Source organism: Dryobates pubescens, chromosome 11 (assembly GCF_014839835.1).
Source record: "Dryobates pubescens isolate bDryPub1 chromosome 11, bDryPub1.pri, whole genome shotgun sequence".
NCBI lineage: Eukaryota > Metazoa > Chordata > Aves > Piciformes > Picidae > Dryobates > Dryobates pubescens.
The window spans coordinates 18,891,693-18,911,899 of NC_071622.1; the positions used below are offsets into that span (position 1 = coordinate 18,891,693).

Consider the following 20,207-nt stretch of genomic DNA (forward strand, 5'->3'; position numbering starts at 1 on the left):
TTTCTTGTTTGTTCTTTTCAAAAGTACTGTATCATATTTAGGCTATTGGTACTTCCAAAAAAGTTAAATGTTTACGTCCTGCCATTTATCCTTGAAACAAAACTCTTTCACAGGTGGAGCCCTTTAGGTAATGTTGAGTCTTGTGGCTTTTAACTTGAGTGGTTTAGATGCAGTGATGCTGAAACTTTCTGGAAGATGGTAATGACTTTACCAAAGCACTGAACATCTGAACACTTTATGCTCCTTCACAAACCTCTTGTGGTTGTGCATGTCTTATCTTCTTCATATTGCAAGCCCAGAAGCAATAGGAAACTACCTGTTGTAGTATAGTTCCCCCTGGTTTTCACCAATGTATTTACATCACTGCTGAATCTGTGAAAAAGAACATTAAAAGATTATTTTTATGGATTTATTTTTCCTATTCAGATATTTGAGGAGGAGAAGCAATAAAGACAGAAAACATCCTTCTATAAACACAAGCACTATACAAACCTTCTCTTTAGTTTACATATAAGCTAAGAGATACCTCAGTCCAATAATACATAAAGTAGAAATATTTGTTATTTTTCCCATATGGAAGTGTATGAGCCAAATTCAACAACTGACTTTGTGGTTTTGTCTCCTTTAAGAATGAATTTGACCAGTACTCCTGTGTTTTATCTGGTTACATTTGTAATGATGATATATTTTAAAATTCTATTACAATATTCTCTACAGTGATGGATGATATGATGTTTTTGGTGAATTAGAATGTCTAGAGCATTTGGACTACATCTGCTCTTTTGACATAAGCTTGAAAATAACTGGAAATGTGTTCAAATACAAAAGCTTATGAAAAGCCCTGTGAAATTTTTGTAACTGTAATGCCAGAATCACTTGTTCTGGAAAAAAAATATTACTCCCAGAAGAAGTAATTTTAATGCAAAGGAATTTTCACTCATTGTCTAAGGTTCATGCATGAATTGATGGGAGACCTTTCTGAACACGATCCCAGGGGGCTGCTTAATGACACCCTTTTTAAGCTTAATGGTTTTAAGAATGTAGTGACAGTTTGTAGTTGACAAATGATTTTACAGTTCTTTTTAAATAGAGTGTATCTGTTTCTTTAAAACAAAGTATAACTCCTGTCTTTTTGCAATAGGGCTTAGCTGGACCAGAAGGTAACCCAGGTCCTAAAGGTGTAAGAGTAAGTAAGCATTTTGAGCCTTTTGGCATGCCTGTCTGTATAGATACAGTATATAAGAAAGGGGATGAGGAATTTCATTCAGCTCTGCTGACCAGGTATCTTTACAGAACCTGCAAATGGGAAAACACAGTGTTTTGGGGGGTTTTTTTGGTGTGTGTTTTTGTTTTTTGTTTGTTTTTTTTTTTTCAAAATACCTGTAAGGATTTAAATTTGGTTATTTTTTTCCCCATGGTAAGCAGCATAGGGCATTGTTCCCTTCTTCTCATCTGTAATGCATGCAGGCAATAGGAGGAAAGCAATACTGAATGTGGGTGTGTGAGAGCTGGGCGTGAAGAGGAGTGGACATTTCATGCCTGAAGCATTATTTCCATAATGGAAACTGTCAAGAAGGGAGACATATCTGGCATTTGTCATCTGTAGCAGCTACAGAAGAAGGGAAACTATCTTGTCACTTAAAAGTGATCTTGAGATTTTTTTTAAATGGTTCAGGTGTCATATATTTTAGGCTGTAAAGGCTCTTAATGCTCTGGTGATTCAAGGTTTAATTTTTGATTATTCTTGGAAGTAAAATAGGTTGGCCTTTTTTCTGGAGGTTTTTGTTTCTTTTGTGTTTTGGTGGGTTTTAATAGGCACATGTGCATGCCTACACCTGCTTGTCTGTGTATGAATGTTTTATCAGACCAACTCTCACCATCAGGCCAAAGCACAAGTTTTCAGAAACTTGTAATTGCACCTAGGATTTGCAGGAGCCTTTTGCTAGGTGTTTCCAGGCCTTTGGCTCAGATACCGGCTGTTCAGCAGTGTTCTGCGTTCTCAAGTATCTATTAAAATAACCTTATTGTGTTGCTAGATGTGCTTTTGTCCTGTGTTATTTGTTGGTTTTGGTTTTGGTTTTGTTTCAATGTTGTTACTAGAAGTCTTTACCTGCAGCAGCTTCTTAAACAGAGGTTGTTTTTTTGATGTCAGTTTTCATTAGACTGATGGGAAAAATAGGTTTTCAGGATCAAGTGCCAACAGATATTGCGCCCTCAGGGGTTGTATCTTTTACGTTTTTTCAGTTTAATTTTGCTGAGATTCTCAATGTATTTTGTCTTGTTCCTTCTACAAGACCAATAAAACATCAGGTGATCCCTTTCACTTCCTGAAAAGTTATTCTTTCTCTGTTTCCACAAAGCTAATAATGGCCAATGTATGAGTAATTTTAAGGAAAACCACCTCTAAGGTCTTGAAGCTAAGTCCTGTATATGTATTCTGCACACAGCTTTCGATAAAAGCACTGATGCAGCCCTCTTAAGATGGAAATGTATTGCAGCATGGTATGAAGTATCTAGAGTGCTAAGATTGGAACATTCCTGCAATCAAACTATATTCTACTTATCAGCTGGTTTAAGAAACTGTGGGGAAAAAAGCAAATAAATAGAAATGCCTTTGTTTTCCTTACTCTCATTAGACTTAGATGACAAGATGAGAATTAGCTTTCATAATTACAAAAAATCCAGCAACACAAAACCAAAACCCCCAAGATCAACCAAACCAACCCGCCCAAAAAGCAAAGCAAACCAACAAAGAAGCCAAAAAAAAACCCCCATCCAACAAAACCCTTACCCCAAATCATTACAATCAGAGGACAGGAGAGAGAGATGAAAGCAAAGGATTATTTTTTAGTAATTAATAATATTTTTGTTCTGATCTCAGTTGGAATCTGGTAGTGCAGAATCCATCTCTACTACTGTCTTTGTAAACTGAATTATTGTTTCTGGTAAATCCAAAGCTCATTTCTGTGTCCATGCAACTGATTATGACAGGACCTGTTTATGGCTTTCTAAGGGGGGAAGGTGAGAGAGAAATGCAGATGAACTTTAAGGAAAATATTCTTAAAGGTAAACTTTCTAGGACTCTTGCATATAGCAGTGATCACACAGTGTTACTAGCAACAAGAACACATTTTCTGATGTTCTTAATGAATAAGGCTAACCTTTTTTTTTTTTTTTTTTTTCATTTATTCTGGTAAAAAAAACATTCTGTGATGCAACTTCGTCTTACTGGAGCATTTAGTAAAACTTAGTAATTCCTTATTTATTCCTCATAATAGATAACTGCTTTTCCTGTTGATTGGAGAGTAAATCCTGCTCACATTTAAATTGATTGAGCTTTACTGGTAATTTCAAATGAGCCAAAATTTAATCCTTGGATTTTGAACCCTCAGCTGGCCAATACCGTGGGAAAAGTGACATTAGTGGGAGGCAGCACTGTAATCAAGAATTGTGGGTTTCTTTAGGGTTTCATTGGACCTCCAGGTGTGGCAGGACAACCAGGACCTGAAGGAGAAAGGGTAGGTTTAATGAAATAATTGATATTTGGATGGTAATGTGATATATGCTAGAATGAGGGAAAAATATACAAAGTATAACCATTCATTTGAGTCTTTGTCTAAAACAAAACTGATGTGGAGGAAATTTAATAAGTCATATCTAATTATTCTAATCAATGAAATGCCCTGGTGCTTAAGTTAAATGGAAAGCAGCTGTAAGTTACTATTTGAATTTAATCAAGAGCAGCAAGGATTATGGGTATTTTTTTCTTGCCACCAAGGTCCATACTGAGTAGTTTTCATTCAAATAATTTTGTTCAGTCAATAATTAGTATTTTTCAGATGTCAGGTGAAGTTTGCAATAAAACTAAAGAAAATCTCAGCCTCTGTCACTCTGAGCTTTTTCTTGCTTCTCTTGAGCATAGCTTTTCTCATGTGGCCACAGTGAAGCAATATTTGTGTTTCTGCCTTCCTGTTATACAACTACATCTCTCTGACGGTGGTGCTTCTTCTCACACTGTCTTTTCCAATCAAATGCAGGTTTAATTGCTTTATTTTAAGCTTTTGAAGAAAACTTACCTATGATGAACTACTTCCTTCTCAGGGCATCCCAGGCACCCGTGGAAGAAAAGGTCCTAAAGGGAGACAGGTAAAATTCCAAGACTTGTCACAATTTATGCTGCCAAAGTAAATACACTTGTAATTCACTCTGTAACTTTAACCAGCTGAGAACTGTTAGTTTTGATTTTCTTTCTATAGATTACTTTCTATTTTTTCTAGTTAGTACTTCAGATTATGTACAAGATATTACTACATGTTCTGAAGACAGGTAGACAACATGATGAGCCTTGTGGCTGGTTACTGGTATGAGCCAGATCAGAAACACAAACATATTCTGTAAAATTAGAGCTAGCACAAGGTACAAATATGATAGAAGTCTCATAAGGCTTAGAAGTCTGATTTTGGTGTTGGTTTAAGTGCAAATGAGCTGCTTCTAACATCTGGTATTTCTGGAATATGTTAAATTAAAACTGTCCTCTACATTATTCTCTGCTCTATTTCTACAGCAGAGAATAAACACAAATCTGTGAAGTACACATTATTAGGTTTTACGTATTTCCTGTGGTGTATCTTCAATGCCAATTGTTTTGTTTGCTGCTGCAACCTTATTATTTCAGATCTTTGAAGTTATCCAGGAGTTTCCAATTTAAACTTGCTTGTGGTTTTGAGATTGGAAGCAGCAACAGCATTCCCCATTTGGGCACTCAGTTGTACTCAGCAGTTAGAACACTTGACGTGGCCAGTCAAATCTCTTTCCTGTCCTGATGATTTAGTGTCTGAAGTTCAAACTCTGAGAAATGAAGACTTTTCTGTGTCTCGTTTGGGTTACTGTTTCAGTCTCTAGTTGCACACTAAGGCAAGTGTTCATGTTGGTAAGGATAGTGATGTGCCAAACAGATCGAAAGATTGATTTCTAATGTGTCACACTGAGAATGAAACTGTTTGTATTTGGGGAAGAGTAAGGAGAAAACAAAAGACGGATGTTTTAGTGAATACTGTAGGTAATGGGGGGGGATATTTGAAGTAAAATTATTAAACAGGAAAAGAGACTCCAAGCAAACAATTCAAGCAACACTTGTTTATTATTGCTCTTAAAGCCTTCAGTCATCTTATTTTGTCCCATGCTTACATTGTATATAGTTGTCTTTCATGGTCATGATTTTAGGAGACAAAAATACCACTATTCTATTCACTTGAACTGCACAGCTGAAACTTTTTATTTTGTCCATCCCCCCATCTTTCTCCCTGAATCCACTTGCCAATGTCCTGATTTCTAATATCTGTCCAAATTCAGTGTTCAGACCACCTTTCCTGTCTTGAATAATAAAGAACAAGCATTCTGTCTTCTGCTTTAGGGCTTTCCAGGTGACTTTGGAAATAGGGGCTCCCCTGGTCCAGATGGGAATCCTGTAAGTATCAAATTGTGTATTGATTAACATGATAAAATTTGTGACAATATTAACTCCCCTCCCAAATGAAAGGAGACTTTCGCCTCAAAATCTGTGCCTTGAAGTCCACAGAAAAATTTTGGACTGTTACTTTTTCATGGAAATAACTAGGATAACATTGTAATAGGAGAGGGAGAGAAAAAAGAACCAGAAAGCTACTGGGAGAAGCATTTCCAATGCTGCATGTGTTCTCTACCTTGAGAATCAGATGTCTTGCTGTTCTCACTGCATTACTGATGAATGTTTTGTCTTCACAAATTCTTGCATTGGATATGATTTTGCATTGTTTATTTAAACCATTATTCTAAGATCACCTTAAGAAAATGGGGTTCTGCATATGTGCCAAAACCCTCGCCTATGCATTTGATAGTCAATGTTATCTTTTGAACTGTTACTGAATACAATTAGTATTGTATTCAGTATGTCATTTAGTGCATTATAATTAGTGTAACAGCTTTGTTCTTGGCAGTGTGTGCAGACTAAAGTGCTCTTGTGCCATGGTGCTGTAAATGTGGCATAGTCACATCACTTCACTGGCTGCCCTCGAAGGAGCTTTGCTGTCCTGCTGTACTTGTAGGGAAACTCTGGCTGCAGACTCCAAACTCAGGTTTCCTTTAACACAAGAAACCAGTGAAAGGGCTTTGGGCCAGACAAAGGGACAGCAGCAAGTGCTGGGTAAAATAGCTGCTGATTTGAATCTGCTTTTATGGTTGGGTGCTCCTTAGGAAACTGCTATCTGTTTCTACCTAAAGGTTGTTCTGATATGGACCAGTCAGCAGAGATGGTCTCCTTTTTGAAGGTCTGCTCTCTCCTGATGCCCATCTTAGAAACTTATTTTAAAAGATTTTATGTGAATTTTGTTGGTGGGTTATCAACGTTTGGTGTCAGCAATCTGGAACATAGGAAGAAAGTTATTTTACATTTCTGGTCCCTGAGGCAGAGTTGTCTTTGTGAGGGTAATGTCAGGTGATGTCAGTATGGTGCTTCTCATCCTAAAAGCCCTCTAAGGGGTTGTGTCATCAGCTGCTTTGCAGATGATACAAAAAGGAGTTCTTCCTTCCCCTCCTAGGTACTCCCAAATCTTTCTTCATTCCTGATAAAGCAGATATTGTCTTTCCACCAGATCTGTAGAACAACAGTACTTTTAACACAAACAGCCTCGTAAACCCTGGATCTGAAATTACAGACTTGCACTTTACAAAGAAGTCTGTTCTAATGCAAACATTTGCAAACAAGTTCCTTCTGATCTGCCAAGACAGCTGCTGATCTTACTGCCTTTTCAGACAGGCAGCAACCCCTCTCCTTTTCTCTCCCAAAATTCACCCTGCAGGGCTTGTTCAGGCAAGGGGCCAGAACTGCAGCTGCAGGGGGCTGCAAGGCTAATGGGTTATTTTCACAGAGCCCATTTCTGAGCTGGCAGAGAAGAGCAGGAGCTGCCTTGGGAGGCCTGTGGTGGCAGGAACTGGAAGGAAAGACACATCTTCTCATATGCTGACTTGACACTAAAAACATTTGTGTTCATGACTAATTTCTTCTACTTAATAATGCCATCCTTCATTTCTACCACACCTCAATTCTCTGAGGATGTCAGTCTACAGTGGAGGATGTTGCTAAAGCATTGGGCTTCCCCTGTGATTAGTTTGGAGAAAGTTAGAGAAGGTGCTTAGGCACCAGAGAATAGAGGAGGGCATGAAGGTATTGTCTCTGCCATGCCTAGCAGCGATGCCCTGTTGAATAGCTTCAGGATGGACCCAGATTTTCTTGCATAAAAATTCCCCATTACTGTGGGTGCCAGTAGGCTGCAGTGAGCCCTGTGTATGGTATCCAAGGTGTTGGGACAGCATGCACAAAACATGCTGATCTGGAGGAGACTGCAATACCCCTTCATGCAGGGCAAAGAGATTTAGCAAGTACTTTCTTTGGTGGCCAGGATTTTAGCCTCTCTGCTGCGTCAAACATGAGTGCAGCAGAGGCAGTAATAGAATACTGCTAAACTTGTTACTTCTATGTAAAGTACAAATACTGTAGTTTGTATCGTAGAGTATGTAGCCTTCATCTGCAAAAGTTTTTCTGTGAACTGAGCCAGTGTTCTATTTATATTTCAAATTCTCATGATGGTTTTTCCACCCTGGGAGCAGGTAACAATCTCATATTCCTTGGCAATGCAGGACTGGTTTCATGATGCAAATATCTTGATCTAATTTCACAACAGGGATTTTAATAACCTTATTGCCCTATGCAGGGATAAGATGACATTCTTCAGGAACTCTATACAAGAATCCAATCCGACTTGCTTTTTGGATCACTTTGGTTTATATTCTCATAGGGAATTTTTGCAAATGGTACAATTCAGATAATCTAAAACTCATTTTCTTTGAAGGGAATTGTTGGTGGTGTTGGTCCTCCTGGATTTCCAGGACTGAGAGTGAGTATGTTTTTATTACTTACTTTGATATGGTTTCATTAGAATTTTTTTGTGTATGTTTGTGGAATAATAAAAAGGAATCTAACAATCCAGGGATTTAAACATACTTTGGCTTAGTTAGACACAATTTTCATTAAAATCATTTCACAAAACTACTGTCATATTGCTAGGATGCAGTGCTTTTGTACTTAGTTTGGGTTTGTGTGCTTTTTTTCTTGTAGGTCTGGATTTTCTAATTGAGACAACCAAATTCACTCAAATATTTTTAGCATCCACAGCCCTTATTCATTTCTTTGGCTACCAAATTCTAAGTAGAATTCATACCTAAGCAGAAGTACTCTATCATGTATACAGCATCACATACAAAAATCTTTTAAATGTTCTTAGAATAAGATTGCAGCACTCATTATGGAATTGCAAGCTGTAGTTATATAAATACAGTTGTGCCAGAGAAGCTATGGCATGACCGAGTCCTACAGGACATAGGAAATATTGATACTTTCATACTGTGTAGTCTTACTCTGTTATTTTAAGTAATTGATGTGTTTACTGATAGAGGATACTATGTTTGAGTCTGGATGTTGGCTCAGTCAAGGCTGGCTACTCAGCCATGTTCATAGTTCATAATGTGGGAGAACATGGATGTTTGCACTTAAGGAAGCTGTGATTGTTGTTCTTTGACTTTTGTATTTTGGTTTGGGTTTTTTTTGAGATCCGGAGATCTAAAACTTCCATGATAAGGTTGTTAGTTTACACTGATGGTCATCTAACATTTCCTTTGAAGTATGACAGTTGAGTTCCAGTAATATTATCTTTTTTATTAGATGTTAACTAAAAAAAATAGTCCTATAAGTCTTCCCTTGCTGCCTGATTGGGATTGCTATGGCACTGTTATAATGAAGATACACATCTTGGTCAAGGAAGCTGTGTGGCTTCCAGCTCATATTTTCATGTTTGGTCTTGAGAACAATGACAAAGTGAGCAGCATCAGAAAGCTGAGTCCAAGAATTCTTTCTTCTATCTTTTTTTTTTTATATGCAGAGCTGTTGATTAAGTTCAGAGTTTTGTCTCAGTCTCTTAAGATTTGCAAGGCCATAAGTTGTCGTAAATTGAAGGCTTTCACAAAATTTGCAGCTACAGTTATCAGAGGTAGCTTTTTTTTTACTTTTTTTTTTTCTTTTCCTTAAAAAAAAAAACAATCACATAATACTGGTATCTTATATCTTTGATAGGTAAAAGCAATTTTGCTTTCATTTCACTTGTCATATAGAAAGGGTGAGAAAGGTACACTTTATGTAGCTGAAGCAATGTTTGTTTTCTCTCTGTCAGTGAAGTTTAACCGAACTGATAAGCACGTGCTAACATCCATCAAGGCTATAGCACATGGGGCATGATTTAAAAAGCTGAGAGAGTTACTAATTCAACCCTTAGCAGTAAGATAATTTTTCAGTTTTATTTTTGTATAGTTCCAATTCTTTGCTCTTTGTTATGTCATGCAATATGTCTGGAAACTGTGACAGAATTTTAATCAACCTGAATTTTTGTAAAGCTGTTTTGGAACATCTTCCCATTGCTTTCATAAGCTAAATTCCTCAGCTTGGTATCCCTATGATCTTTCATTCAGTGCTATTGGTACTGTAGGTATGCATTTCAACATACAGTATCATTAATACACAAGTGCCTTGCTGAACTAGGATAGCCTAAGTAAATGACAGCAATATAAACAACTTATCTTGGCATCTCTAACATGGCAGAATATATTATTTAAGCAGTCAGGGAAAGTTAAAGCAACATATAGTGGCAGTTTTCCTGGGAGCTTTATCAAGCACCATTGAGACCATCAATCTTCCTTTTTCTTCCGTGCCCCATGAGTCTGATGATGGCTTCAGAAGAATGTTTTTGCTAACATTGCTGAAAGAGTCTCCAGAGAAAAATGAATGTGTGCTGAACTGGAAATCAGTAGGTGTTCATCTCACCTTTCCCATGTCACTCACAGCAGCTGGCAAAAGATTTCTGTATTCATATTTGTTGCTACATTCTTCCATTGATGCAGAAGTATAAGACTGCCTTTTGTTTGTTTTAGGCTGGTGTTTCAGGTTTGTTGCTGTTTTGGGGTTGTGGGGTTTTTTCCTTTATTTTGGGGTCTGGGATTTTCATTGGTTGGTTGATTTGGGGGGTTTGCTTTTTGTTTTGATGGGGTTTCTTTTGGTGTAGTTGGGAAGTATGAAGGTGGAGGGCTTATAATATTGATACCCTTTTCAAAACAAAACAAAACAAACAAACAAACAAAAAAACCACCCACATACAAAAAAGCCTGAAAAACACTTTGGATTATGCCTGTGGTGCAGAAAATTACACATTCAGTTACCACTCTTTAAGTAACTCCATTTCATCAAATACTTAATGCAGTCACATTTCCTTCTGTCTTGTAGGGAGTCATCGGGCCAGCAGGACCAAGAGGACCGTCAGGAATTCCAGGGCCCATGGTATAGTGCCAAAGAATCTCACAGTCCACTGCTTATGCTGCTTTCCAAATGGAAATGGAAAACACTGAATTTTTTTCGTCATTTTAATAGGGTCTCCCAGGGAGTGTGGGACAGCCTGGAATGAAAGGTGATAAGGTGATTTAAATATTTCCATTATCTTAAAGATAAATAGTTTTTTTTCAGACTCCTTACGGTAAATCTTGAGCAAAATGATGTGCTTGACAGCATCTTCCCTTTTTGATTTCTCTTCTGACTTAATTTTTTAAACTACTTCAGTCTCATTATCTGGTACTTTAGACAAATTTACTTTTTAGGCTTACTAATACTACTCTGCTGGGCATAAGATCTGGTGATGTGTCTAATAGAGCTTCCTAAAGGGTGTGCTTCAGTGAAACATCTTGCACTGTCATTCAAAGATCTGTGTTAATTTTAAATACTCAACATTGGATTAATCTTTCTCATTCTTTGATAACTACCCAACTTTAAGCCATAAACATATGTGTGTCTAAAATAATATGTTGTTTAGGGTGAACATGGCCTTGCAGGAGAGCCAGGAGAACAGGGGTACCCAGGTGACAAGGTAATTTACAATTGCATTGTTTTACAAAATTGTCTAATTTCAGCAACTTTATCAGGGCCCTGAGTCTCTTAAAATGAAACAAGCCAGTTTCATGAAAATAGAATGCAGTATGAAAAGTCACTGGATACAAGTGAGCTGACACGTTTTTAAGATACACTGTACTGATTGAAACTTAGTCAAGGAAAGCAGTGAATGGAGACAAAGAACATGGGCAGAATTCTGGCTGCTGTGTGTTCAGAGATGCACCAAACAAGAAAAAAACTATGGTATGATCTGAAACCTGTTGTAAAAGACGTTCCCTTGAACCTTGAGGTTATTCTGCAGCTCACCTGGACCAGCTGTGGTTAGCAGCAGCACATGGTCTGACATGCTCCTTCATACCATGAAACTGAAACAAGTATCTTCTTATTTGGCTAGTAGATCAGGAGTCTCTGTGAGAAGCATCCCATGAGAAGTCTTTTGATGAAGGTTGAATGTTAGAAGACATCTCAGAATTATTTTGAATCCTGCTTCATATGGCAAACTGTAGCAATTTGTTGCTTCCAATATAACACAACTTTTCATGTGTATTCAATAGCTTTCTTTTTTCAGGGTGCTGTTGGTTTGCCAGGACCTCCAGGGATCAGAGGCAAGCCAGGACCCCAAGTAAGTTTACTCACAGATTTTTGTTTTCAATGTAGTACCTAAACCAATATCCATAACAATTATTTCCTAGACTTTTAAATAATTACTATTTTTTATTGTGAAAACAACTGCAATTCCCCTCACAAGAGCTTTTTTTAGTATGATTATATGGACCATTCCAAAATTTGCAATTTCATTTATCTAGAGCTAATTTGCATGTTTTGTTGTGACTTCAAAGAGGTATGAAGAATTTTTCAATTGAATCCAAAGACAGTTATAAAATTTCCTCTTTAGTGGAAAAGTAATCTCAACACTTTGACTTTCTTTTTGATAATTAGTCAAAACAATCTGTTGTTAAAATAAATAAACTATTTTAAAATCTAACCTTTTTTTTCTTTGTTGTATTTCACTTTACTTTTAAGGGGAAAATTGGAGATCCTGGATCCCTTGGACCCTTGGGTCCTCCAGGACCTGAGGTAAAAAAAATTGCTTGATGGAGGCAAATGAAATGTCATTTAGTTCTAAATTACCAAAAATGGAAGGTAAATAGGTTTGCTTCACAAAAGGTTGTTGTCTTACTTGACTTGGAAGTTACTTTTTGTTCAGTCTTATTAATTCATTCTCTCCCATAAGGTACAAAAGACTAGCTCATCATTTTCTAAAATTAATACAGAGGACTTCTGAATACCAAGTATTTCCTTACTTGTTTATGTGCTCAGGATTTACTGTCTTGTGAATCCAGGTGTTATGGATTACACCTTGAATGAGGATTATATGATTTCTCAGATACACTTCAAGTAAGGAATTCTGCAGCGTGTTTACAAATGGGATATTCCAAGCCTGGTTGCATATTTATCTTTTACAAAATAACTTTATTTGCAATGAATGCAAGGAATAAACACATGCCACGTTGTCAATCAGCTGAATCTAGCGGGGAAGTTGATTAAGAACTGTATATAGTACTATGGAAGTCTACACAGGAACAGCCAGTCTCTACACATTTGAGTATACATTTAACTTCCAGCACAAAGAGTGAACTGTCATTTCCCTAATTTTCTTCATGTGTGAACTGCTGCAAATCAGTTTCAGAAAAAAAATAATAGTATTTTAGCAGCTGAAAGTGTACAGTTATCTCTGCACACAACAGTAGAAGCTGCTTGGCAGGCTTCAGTCCAAGGTTTTTGGCGTCTTATGTTCAGGTCAGAAGTAAGGTGCTTCCTAAATATTTTCTCTGTAGCTGGGCATAGACACAAAATAGAGTGAAGTAGTCATCCTGCAAGATAAGAGTTCCTCTTGCACAAGGATTATTTCACTGATTATTAGTTGCTAATTAGTTACTGCCCTTTTCTAAGGGTTAAAGAGTTTTTCTGGTGACTTTCCCCTGTATTCAGTCTTCGCCTAACCCCACTGTCGTATTAGAAGCATGCCTGAAAGAAGATGCATTCTTTGGATCTTAGTCATACACAAGTGGGCCTGAATATTTTAAAATATATACATAATCTGGTATTTCTGTCCCTCATGGGATTCCCATACTTGATGCTTGTTTTCATCACAAGTGAGAACAAAACTTTAAAATGTACGTCTCTTTGCTTAGCATTTATGAACATGTTGTAAAGTTCCACAAAAGTAGCTGTTGGTGTTGAATTACTGCCTTCATTTTTGAGTCTTGTGAGTCATTGATCAGGTGGCTAAGGTCTCCCTAGGCCATGATTGCCCATCTAACCACCTCTTCTGTGGTTCACCTTGTGTGCTGACTACTGGAAGCAAGTGTAGCTGTAACATAACTTGGAGAGGGTCTGCACTGAAGTCCTTACCTTAGTTTTATGCAGAAATCTTCCTTTTGTAATTTGGCAATAATTAGTAATAAAGCTTTGATAAGGCACCTTGTTGAGGATCAATAGCTGTATCCCCTCATTTTGGCTTTTGAAAACTCATTCTGAATTCTCATAAAAATGAAACGCAGCATGTGATAATATTGGAACAGGGAGACTTAGAATCTGAAGGAATTATCCCAGTCCCTGGAGAGGATTTTGCTCTGTGGTGCTCTTCCACCAGCGCCTGTGTCCCAATCCTATTGAGGGCTGCTGAGGATCTAGAGGACATGAGAGCCAGTGACTTACAACTATGATGGCAAATGTCCCAGGGAAAGTGCTTGGAGTGATTAGATTTCTGTGACTGTAAGAGAATTCCTAGTTGAACTGTAGTGTAATTTCCAAACGTTTCAGATATTCTGCATCCACATTAGCAACCACGCAGGAAGACAAACAAAAAGGCAACAGCTTTTGGCAGGTTCCTCATCTGAAGCACTGACTTCAGTACAAAAAGACATGCCTTGACATAGTAAGGGTCTGATCACCTCTGCATTTTTGTTGTTGTTGTTAATAAAAGATTATATAGATGCAAATATGGTGCTTTAGTATTTTAATGTATTTAGTCCAAAAAGCAACACTTTCACAGCAAGGTTAAAGCCCATTTGTGTCAGGATGGCTGGTAACTTCAGGTTTCACTGACACCCTCTGTAGTTTGATTTAACAGAGTGAACTCTAAAGTGCTTTGCTGGCAGAAAGCCACAACTGCAGCAAGATTTTGAAAATAATTTGTAACTTACCAGCTGCCAGGCTTCTGGCTGATGGGAAGATAAGCATCTACACTTTGTGTTTCCTTAGTAGAAGTCATAATATTGAGTGCTGTTTTGTTTTGTATAGTCTCTGCTGAAAATAACATTGTAGCTGGAAAGAGTACATTGATCTGGCCTTTCACTTATGGAAGAACAACAAATTTTTGATCTGGAGTGTCTCCATAGGGAACTGGCTGCTGGATAAGTCTTGGCAAACTCAAGTAAAGCATGAAATGTATACCACTTTACTCAGAATCTGAATGGCAAGCAGTATTGCTGAGGTGTTTTAAGAACTTTCCTTTCTGGTTCACTCGTTTTCTGGAATTGTCTCAAGCGACTATCTGTGTCCTGGATTATTCCAGTTATTTCATAGGTTATTAATGTGAGAACATCTTGGAAATAGTGTTCTAATGCTGCTATCATGTCTGAATTTTCTCTAAATCCAGCTTTACAGCAAAGACAAAAATGATGAAGATTTAAATGCATTGCTGTGTTAATGTTGTCAGGCTTGTAGCCCTCATATCCGAAGTCTCTGCCTGAGATGAAAAGTTTCCAGGTGTTGTGATTGCTCTGCCTGTGAATAGTGCTTGTCAGTGCTTACATCCTGTAGTTCTCACTGAATTCCTTCTAGAAGTATTTAAACAAATAAATAAAGTAGATGTATTCCCTTATAAATGTATAAAAATCTTTTGAAATAGACATTTTTCTTGACAGATTGTTTTCTGGAATGTTTATAACCTTGAGGGAAATTCTCTGTGTCAGCATTTAGGACTGAGTTCACACATTAGGAAGTCTAAGATTTACAGATGTACAAAACAACCCACCCCTTGGTAACTATTTAATGTCTGTAAATAGGCAAATTTAAAATTAAGAAAGGATGAGTTAGCAGCTCCCAAAGAATTGACAAAGCTCTTCAGTGTATTTCAGCAAATTTAAAAAGGCATTTTATGAACCATATAGGCTGATCTAAGTGAGTAGGTAAGGATCAATCTGGGTGCCTTGGTCACACGTGAATCATATGCTATGTGCCACCTAGAGGCACGTTGAGGTGTTGCATGGCTTTGCTACTGGCTCCTGCTTTATGGCAAAAACAAATTAACACCGAGCTGTTCCGTAAAATCCTGTGTGTTGTGTTCGCATTGTTCCACTTGTTCTGACAACTCGAATCAGTTCATTTTTACTCTTCAGTATTTTGCTTGAGTTATTTTTTACTCTTTGGTAGCTTGCTTTAGTACTCAGCATTCACATGCTAAAACATTGTTTAATTATTTTATTTTTTAAAAAAATAAATCATAATTCTGTTTCATATTTTGATTTGCACATTCTTTTTTTTATGTATTATATAAACCCCAAAGAAATATTTACATCCCATCTAAATGTCTACTTACAAGTCACTCTGCACCCTGTCAAGAACAGGTAATAGAAACCAAATAGAGGAAAGCCCTGCAAGTAGGAACAGTGATGCCCTAAATATTTATAAAACTTTATTATGTGGCAGTTGAGAGTGAAATAAAGTTTTAGTTTAGACTCCTTGCTGCAGTATGATTTTTCTTTAATCACAAATACAACTTACCAGAAAGGTAATGTCAGCTAATTATGAATAATCATTAGAAATGGTTATTACCTGTATTTGAAGCTGGAAGACTAGAGTATGGTTAACTATTATCCACTTAAGCGAAGCAAATATATTTGAAATACCTCTTTCCTGTTTAAAGAACCTAAAAAGTGACTTGAAGCTGTGATAATGACATGTATTAGCCTGCATTAGTGTGGAAGGGTGCCAGAGTGGATTTAATGCTAGAAGTTCTTTATGAGATGTTCTTTAGCTTGTTCTGAATGTGTATGCAAGCAAGGAGCAATACTTATAAATTTTAATCTGCAATGATTTTGTATTAGGGGAGAATTAAACTTTTTCACTGGTATTGGGCAATGAATGTGCAGAGATGTCGTAATAAATATTTTACTCGGAGGTAGAACCTCTCAGTGGCAGTCTATTTTCAGAGAGGTGTGATTTAATGAAATGTTATAAAAATAAGAAAACCAAATGCAGGTGACAGAGTAGGCCCTGTGCTAACTAAAATGTCAATTATGAATGCTTTGCTTTAGCTGACAAATACAAAGATTGTTTCTTCACTGGATGTTTACGAAATGTAATTCATTAGCATATTGCATAAGGGTTAGCTGCATCACTTTGTTTCCTTAAAACACACTCATTCCTTATGAAGCAATCCAGTTGCACTGGATTCCTCTGGTGTAGAGGCATCCTTATGGTGTCCCACCACATGCCTACTTTGCAGATGGTTTAGGATGGTAATGTTAGTTGGTTCTTTGCAGATTCATTTTTCCTTACCAGCAGCTGGTCCCATGTCACACACTATTTAGCAAAGGCTTATTCTGAGTAGAGCTTCAGGCTGCTGACCTTCAGTTATTGCTAGCCAGACCTGGATTTAGCACCTGCTGATTTGGAGGCAAAAGGCTTTCTACCCTTTTCTTAATCTTGCAGTGATCTCGTCTGTAAAGTGTGGCCACAGATTAAAAGGCTTCAGCTGCTCTCTGCACTTTTTTGTTTAAAAAACAGTAGAGTTCCTGAGTACAGGACCTGGTGCTGGCTGCTTTGTGGATTGATTTATTATTTTTTTTTTTTTTTGCTTTAATGTGTGTGTATGTGCATCAAGACCAATCCAATGGTTTAATTTCAAACATTGCTTAGTGGATAAAAAGTCTAATGCTAAGAGAAGTGAAACACATTCTGACATCTGCTAAATTGAGTTTGATGAAAGCTGCCTAAAACTTGGCACTTATCCAAGTCCTTTCAAGGAAACTTAATGTGTTTTGACATTTTAGGGATGCTAGAACAAATTTATTTCTTCTTCCTGTGATTCAGGTTTGTTAAATGAATGAACAGAATCAAAATAAGTACATTGGAAACACTCCTACTCTGTAAATGATTTGTCTGTATGCTTTCTTTAGGGTTTTCCAGGAGATATTGGTGTACCTGGATTAAATGGCCCTGAAGGTCCAAAGGTAAGGCTATAGGAAAACATGTTCATAGTGACAATAAACAGTATAAATATTTGAGAAAAAGCTCTGAGGGATGGTCACTGGCATTATGAGAAGATAACCTTACTGTCAAAATGCAAGTACTTTGCCTCAGGTGTCCCTATGAGAAAGTTCATCTAATGTTTTGTGCTGTCCATGAAGTTTTAAGAGTAATGACCATTAAATGGAAGCATGTAATGGCAAGTTAAGTGCAAGGAAATTAGGAGAACATACTATGAATCTACAAAGTAGCTTGTATTTCACCTATATTAAAGTAAAATGCATACCAAATCCAAGCAGATCTCTATAGCCTTGTCTGCATAATACAGATTTATTCACAAATTTGGGAAAAAAAGTAATTGCTAAAGACATGTGAAAATGGGTAGAATTCAGAATCCAGATGAAATAATGAATAAAATAATATACATCACAACAACAGCTAAATTATCTACCCCAAAAATGACCGTGACAGATTAATTTAGCATTTGGTCACTTGAGACCAAGCTTAGGCAGCAGTTCATATGTATAGAGTTTTCAGTGAAGCTTTGCCTTGAAGTACCTATGGGAAGTTTTTGTCTGATGTGACAAAGGTAGAGACTGGCACAAAAAGTTCAGGTGGATCAGAAATTAACCCAGAGGAAGATGATTGAAGAATAGCTAAAGATAGACTATTTGTTGTCGAAAGACAAGTACTGATTATGTTATTCACTCACCAGTCTTAGGACTATTTTTATGTTGTATTTTCACCCATTAATTCCTTCATACTTGGCTATTTAATCTGCATATTAAACACGAGTGCAGAATAGTAAAACTGCACTTTGTGCTAATTCATCCCAGTTCTGTTGCTTCAAACTGATGTATGCAAGGACTACAACAGTAAGTCCTGCTGTAAACTTAGAGCTTTGCACCTGGCAAGAAGGAAGGACACTGCCAGATCTCTCTGAAATAAAAGCACAATAAGGTGGTTAGAAATCAAGTGAAATTCTAGAACACATCAGGCAAGGTGTTTCATTGATGCTAACTGCACAAACCACAAGAAGATTTATCTAAGTAGTACACACAGTTCTGGGCATTTGCATTCCAGAAGGGCTCGATCAAGTGGGACTACATAGACAAAAGGATATTTGAATGACTGTATTCTGAGAGGCTCCAAAATGAAGGGCCTCTTGGAACTTCATAAGAAAACTAGAGGGCAGAAATGTCAAGGCAAAAGAACTCTGCAAGAGCAACAATATCACTGGCCCAAGGAAAAAACATCCAAGCTGTCCATGAGTAAACAGAGACAGAAATTATGTGTCAGAGTACTTAAGAAAACATTGGACAGGGAGCAGTAAATAGTCTAAAGATATAGTCTTATTTGTACCTGGAAGACTGTAACACTCTCTCCATGCCAAAGCTAATCACTCTTGAACATCTCAAATAATCCAGTTGCCAAAGCCATGGCAAATCTTTTCTGAATCTCATTATCTTCCAACTGCGTCAAGAACCTTGTCTCAAAATAGCTCAGGCATGAATTTACTTGGAAAACTAAGAACACAGTAACTCATGTAGCAAAGAGGGGAGAAGTTTAAATACATTTCCAGAGACAAATATGGACTTTTTCTTTAGTTGTGATTTATTGCTTTGCTAACTTTTTTATGTATAATATTAGGAGCCTTATGCAAATTAGTTTTCTCTGACCATTGCAGTGGGAGTTGCTTCTGTCTTTTTGAATTACCAGGGCACTTAAACCCTTTTGATGTAAGACTATGTCTAGGGTCTTGGAGAACTAGGAGAAGAGAAATACAGTTCTTGAATGTCAGATGATACATGAATGATGTAACTGCTGCCCAGTTTCTTCACTGAGACCGTATTATTCCAAATGACATCAAAAGTGTTAACTTAGATATGTTTGTTAAAATTAGGTCAATGTTTAATACATACATTACTGATCTTTTGCCTTTTCACAGATGCCAGGTGGGGGAAATAAAGTTCAAAAAGGTAGCCTACAAAGTTTAAGACTCCATATTCCTCTGATACAGACATTACCTAGCTGAACAAGATTCAGTGATCTCCGGCACATTTGGTCTTACAGACTAAAAAGCTTAGCCTTCTCTAAACAGAGAATTGATGGCTTACATGTGAGAAGGAAGATTACCAAACTGGAAAAACTCTTACGCTGCTCCTAGTACCAAGGGATCAGGGCTGCATAACACTGGAAATATTTGGCTTTGGGGATTCCCAGCTGTCTTGCATTGACTGCAGTTTCATAAAAATGTCCTCCAGCTTTTATTTTTAGAAAACTGCTTTCACCGTGCTCCTCTTTTCCTCATGTTTTTGTTTATACTTCCTCAGTAACAACACCATTTGAAAAACCAAGAAAGCAGGGAAAGATTTACTATCTCTTGTTAGCAGTTGGCATGGGGAAAAAAAAAAATCAGCCTCTTGGTGAAACGTTTAAGCTCTCTGAGTGTTGCTAGCCATCTCTAAATACCGGTAGAAGTTCTGGATTGTCAGTTTTACCTAAATTAATGCAATAATCAGCAAATCTGACCCCTCTAGAATATCATTCAAAAGATTATGTAATTTGGTCTACGGCATATTTCTGAACTTGGAAAGAAGATTTTGGAAGGTGTTTGATCTTGGTCCACCACTTACTAGAAAATAAAATAAAATATTTTTTTTAAAAAAAAAAGGAAATAAAAATGTTTTTAAGAAGTTCTGAAACAAGTTAGTTTGTTTCCTATGTTATTCTTGCAAATATTTATGCTCTGTAACTGAAAGAAGTGAGAAGAAATGATGGTTGGAATATGCTATGACTGTAGTTTTTCCAGCAGTGTATGTTGTACTGTGGAAGTAGTTAGGAGCTTCCTTCCTCTGCTCATTTGCATTTGTTTGGATAACACACTTAATAGATGTGGCTACTAAGATTTTGCCACTTCTGGAAGGGA

At 37.1% G+C, this 20,207-nt stretch overlaps 1 protein-coding gene across 1 annotated transcript in view; it reads left to right on the plus strand.

Annotated features, from left to right (window-relative positions):
- The window catches only part of COL24A1 (collagen type XXIV alpha 1 chain), a 126,172-nt gene that overhangs the window by 35,777 nt on the left and 70,188 nt on the right, over nucleotides 1-20,207 (plus strand). Inside the window, exons 10-20 of the mRNA XM_054165019.1 lie at nucleotides 1,142-1,186; nucleotides 3,465-3,518; nucleotides 4,102-4,146; nucleotides 5,414-5,467; nucleotides 7,887-7,931; nucleotides 10,364-10,417; nucleotides 10,508-10,552; nucleotides 10,944-10,997; nucleotides 11,589-11,642; nucleotides 12,044-12,097; nucleotides 17,209-17,262. Of these exons, the coding sequence (XP_054020994.1) occupies nucleotides 1,142-1,186; nucleotides 3,465-3,518; nucleotides 4,102-4,146; nucleotides 5,414-5,467; nucleotides 7,887-7,931; nucleotides 10,364-10,417; nucleotides 10,508-10,552; nucleotides 10,944-10,997; nucleotides 11,589-11,642; nucleotides 12,044-12,097; nucleotides 17,209-17,262 (558 nt within the window). The remainder of the gene's footprint in view (nucleotides 1-1,141; nucleotides 1,187-3,464; nucleotides 3,519-4,101; nucleotides 4,147-5,413; nucleotides 5,468-7,886; nucleotides 7,932-10,363; nucleotides 10,418-10,507; nucleotides 10,553-10,943; nucleotides 10,998-11,588; nucleotides 11,643-12,043; nucleotides 12,098-17,208; nucleotides 17,263-20,207) is intronic.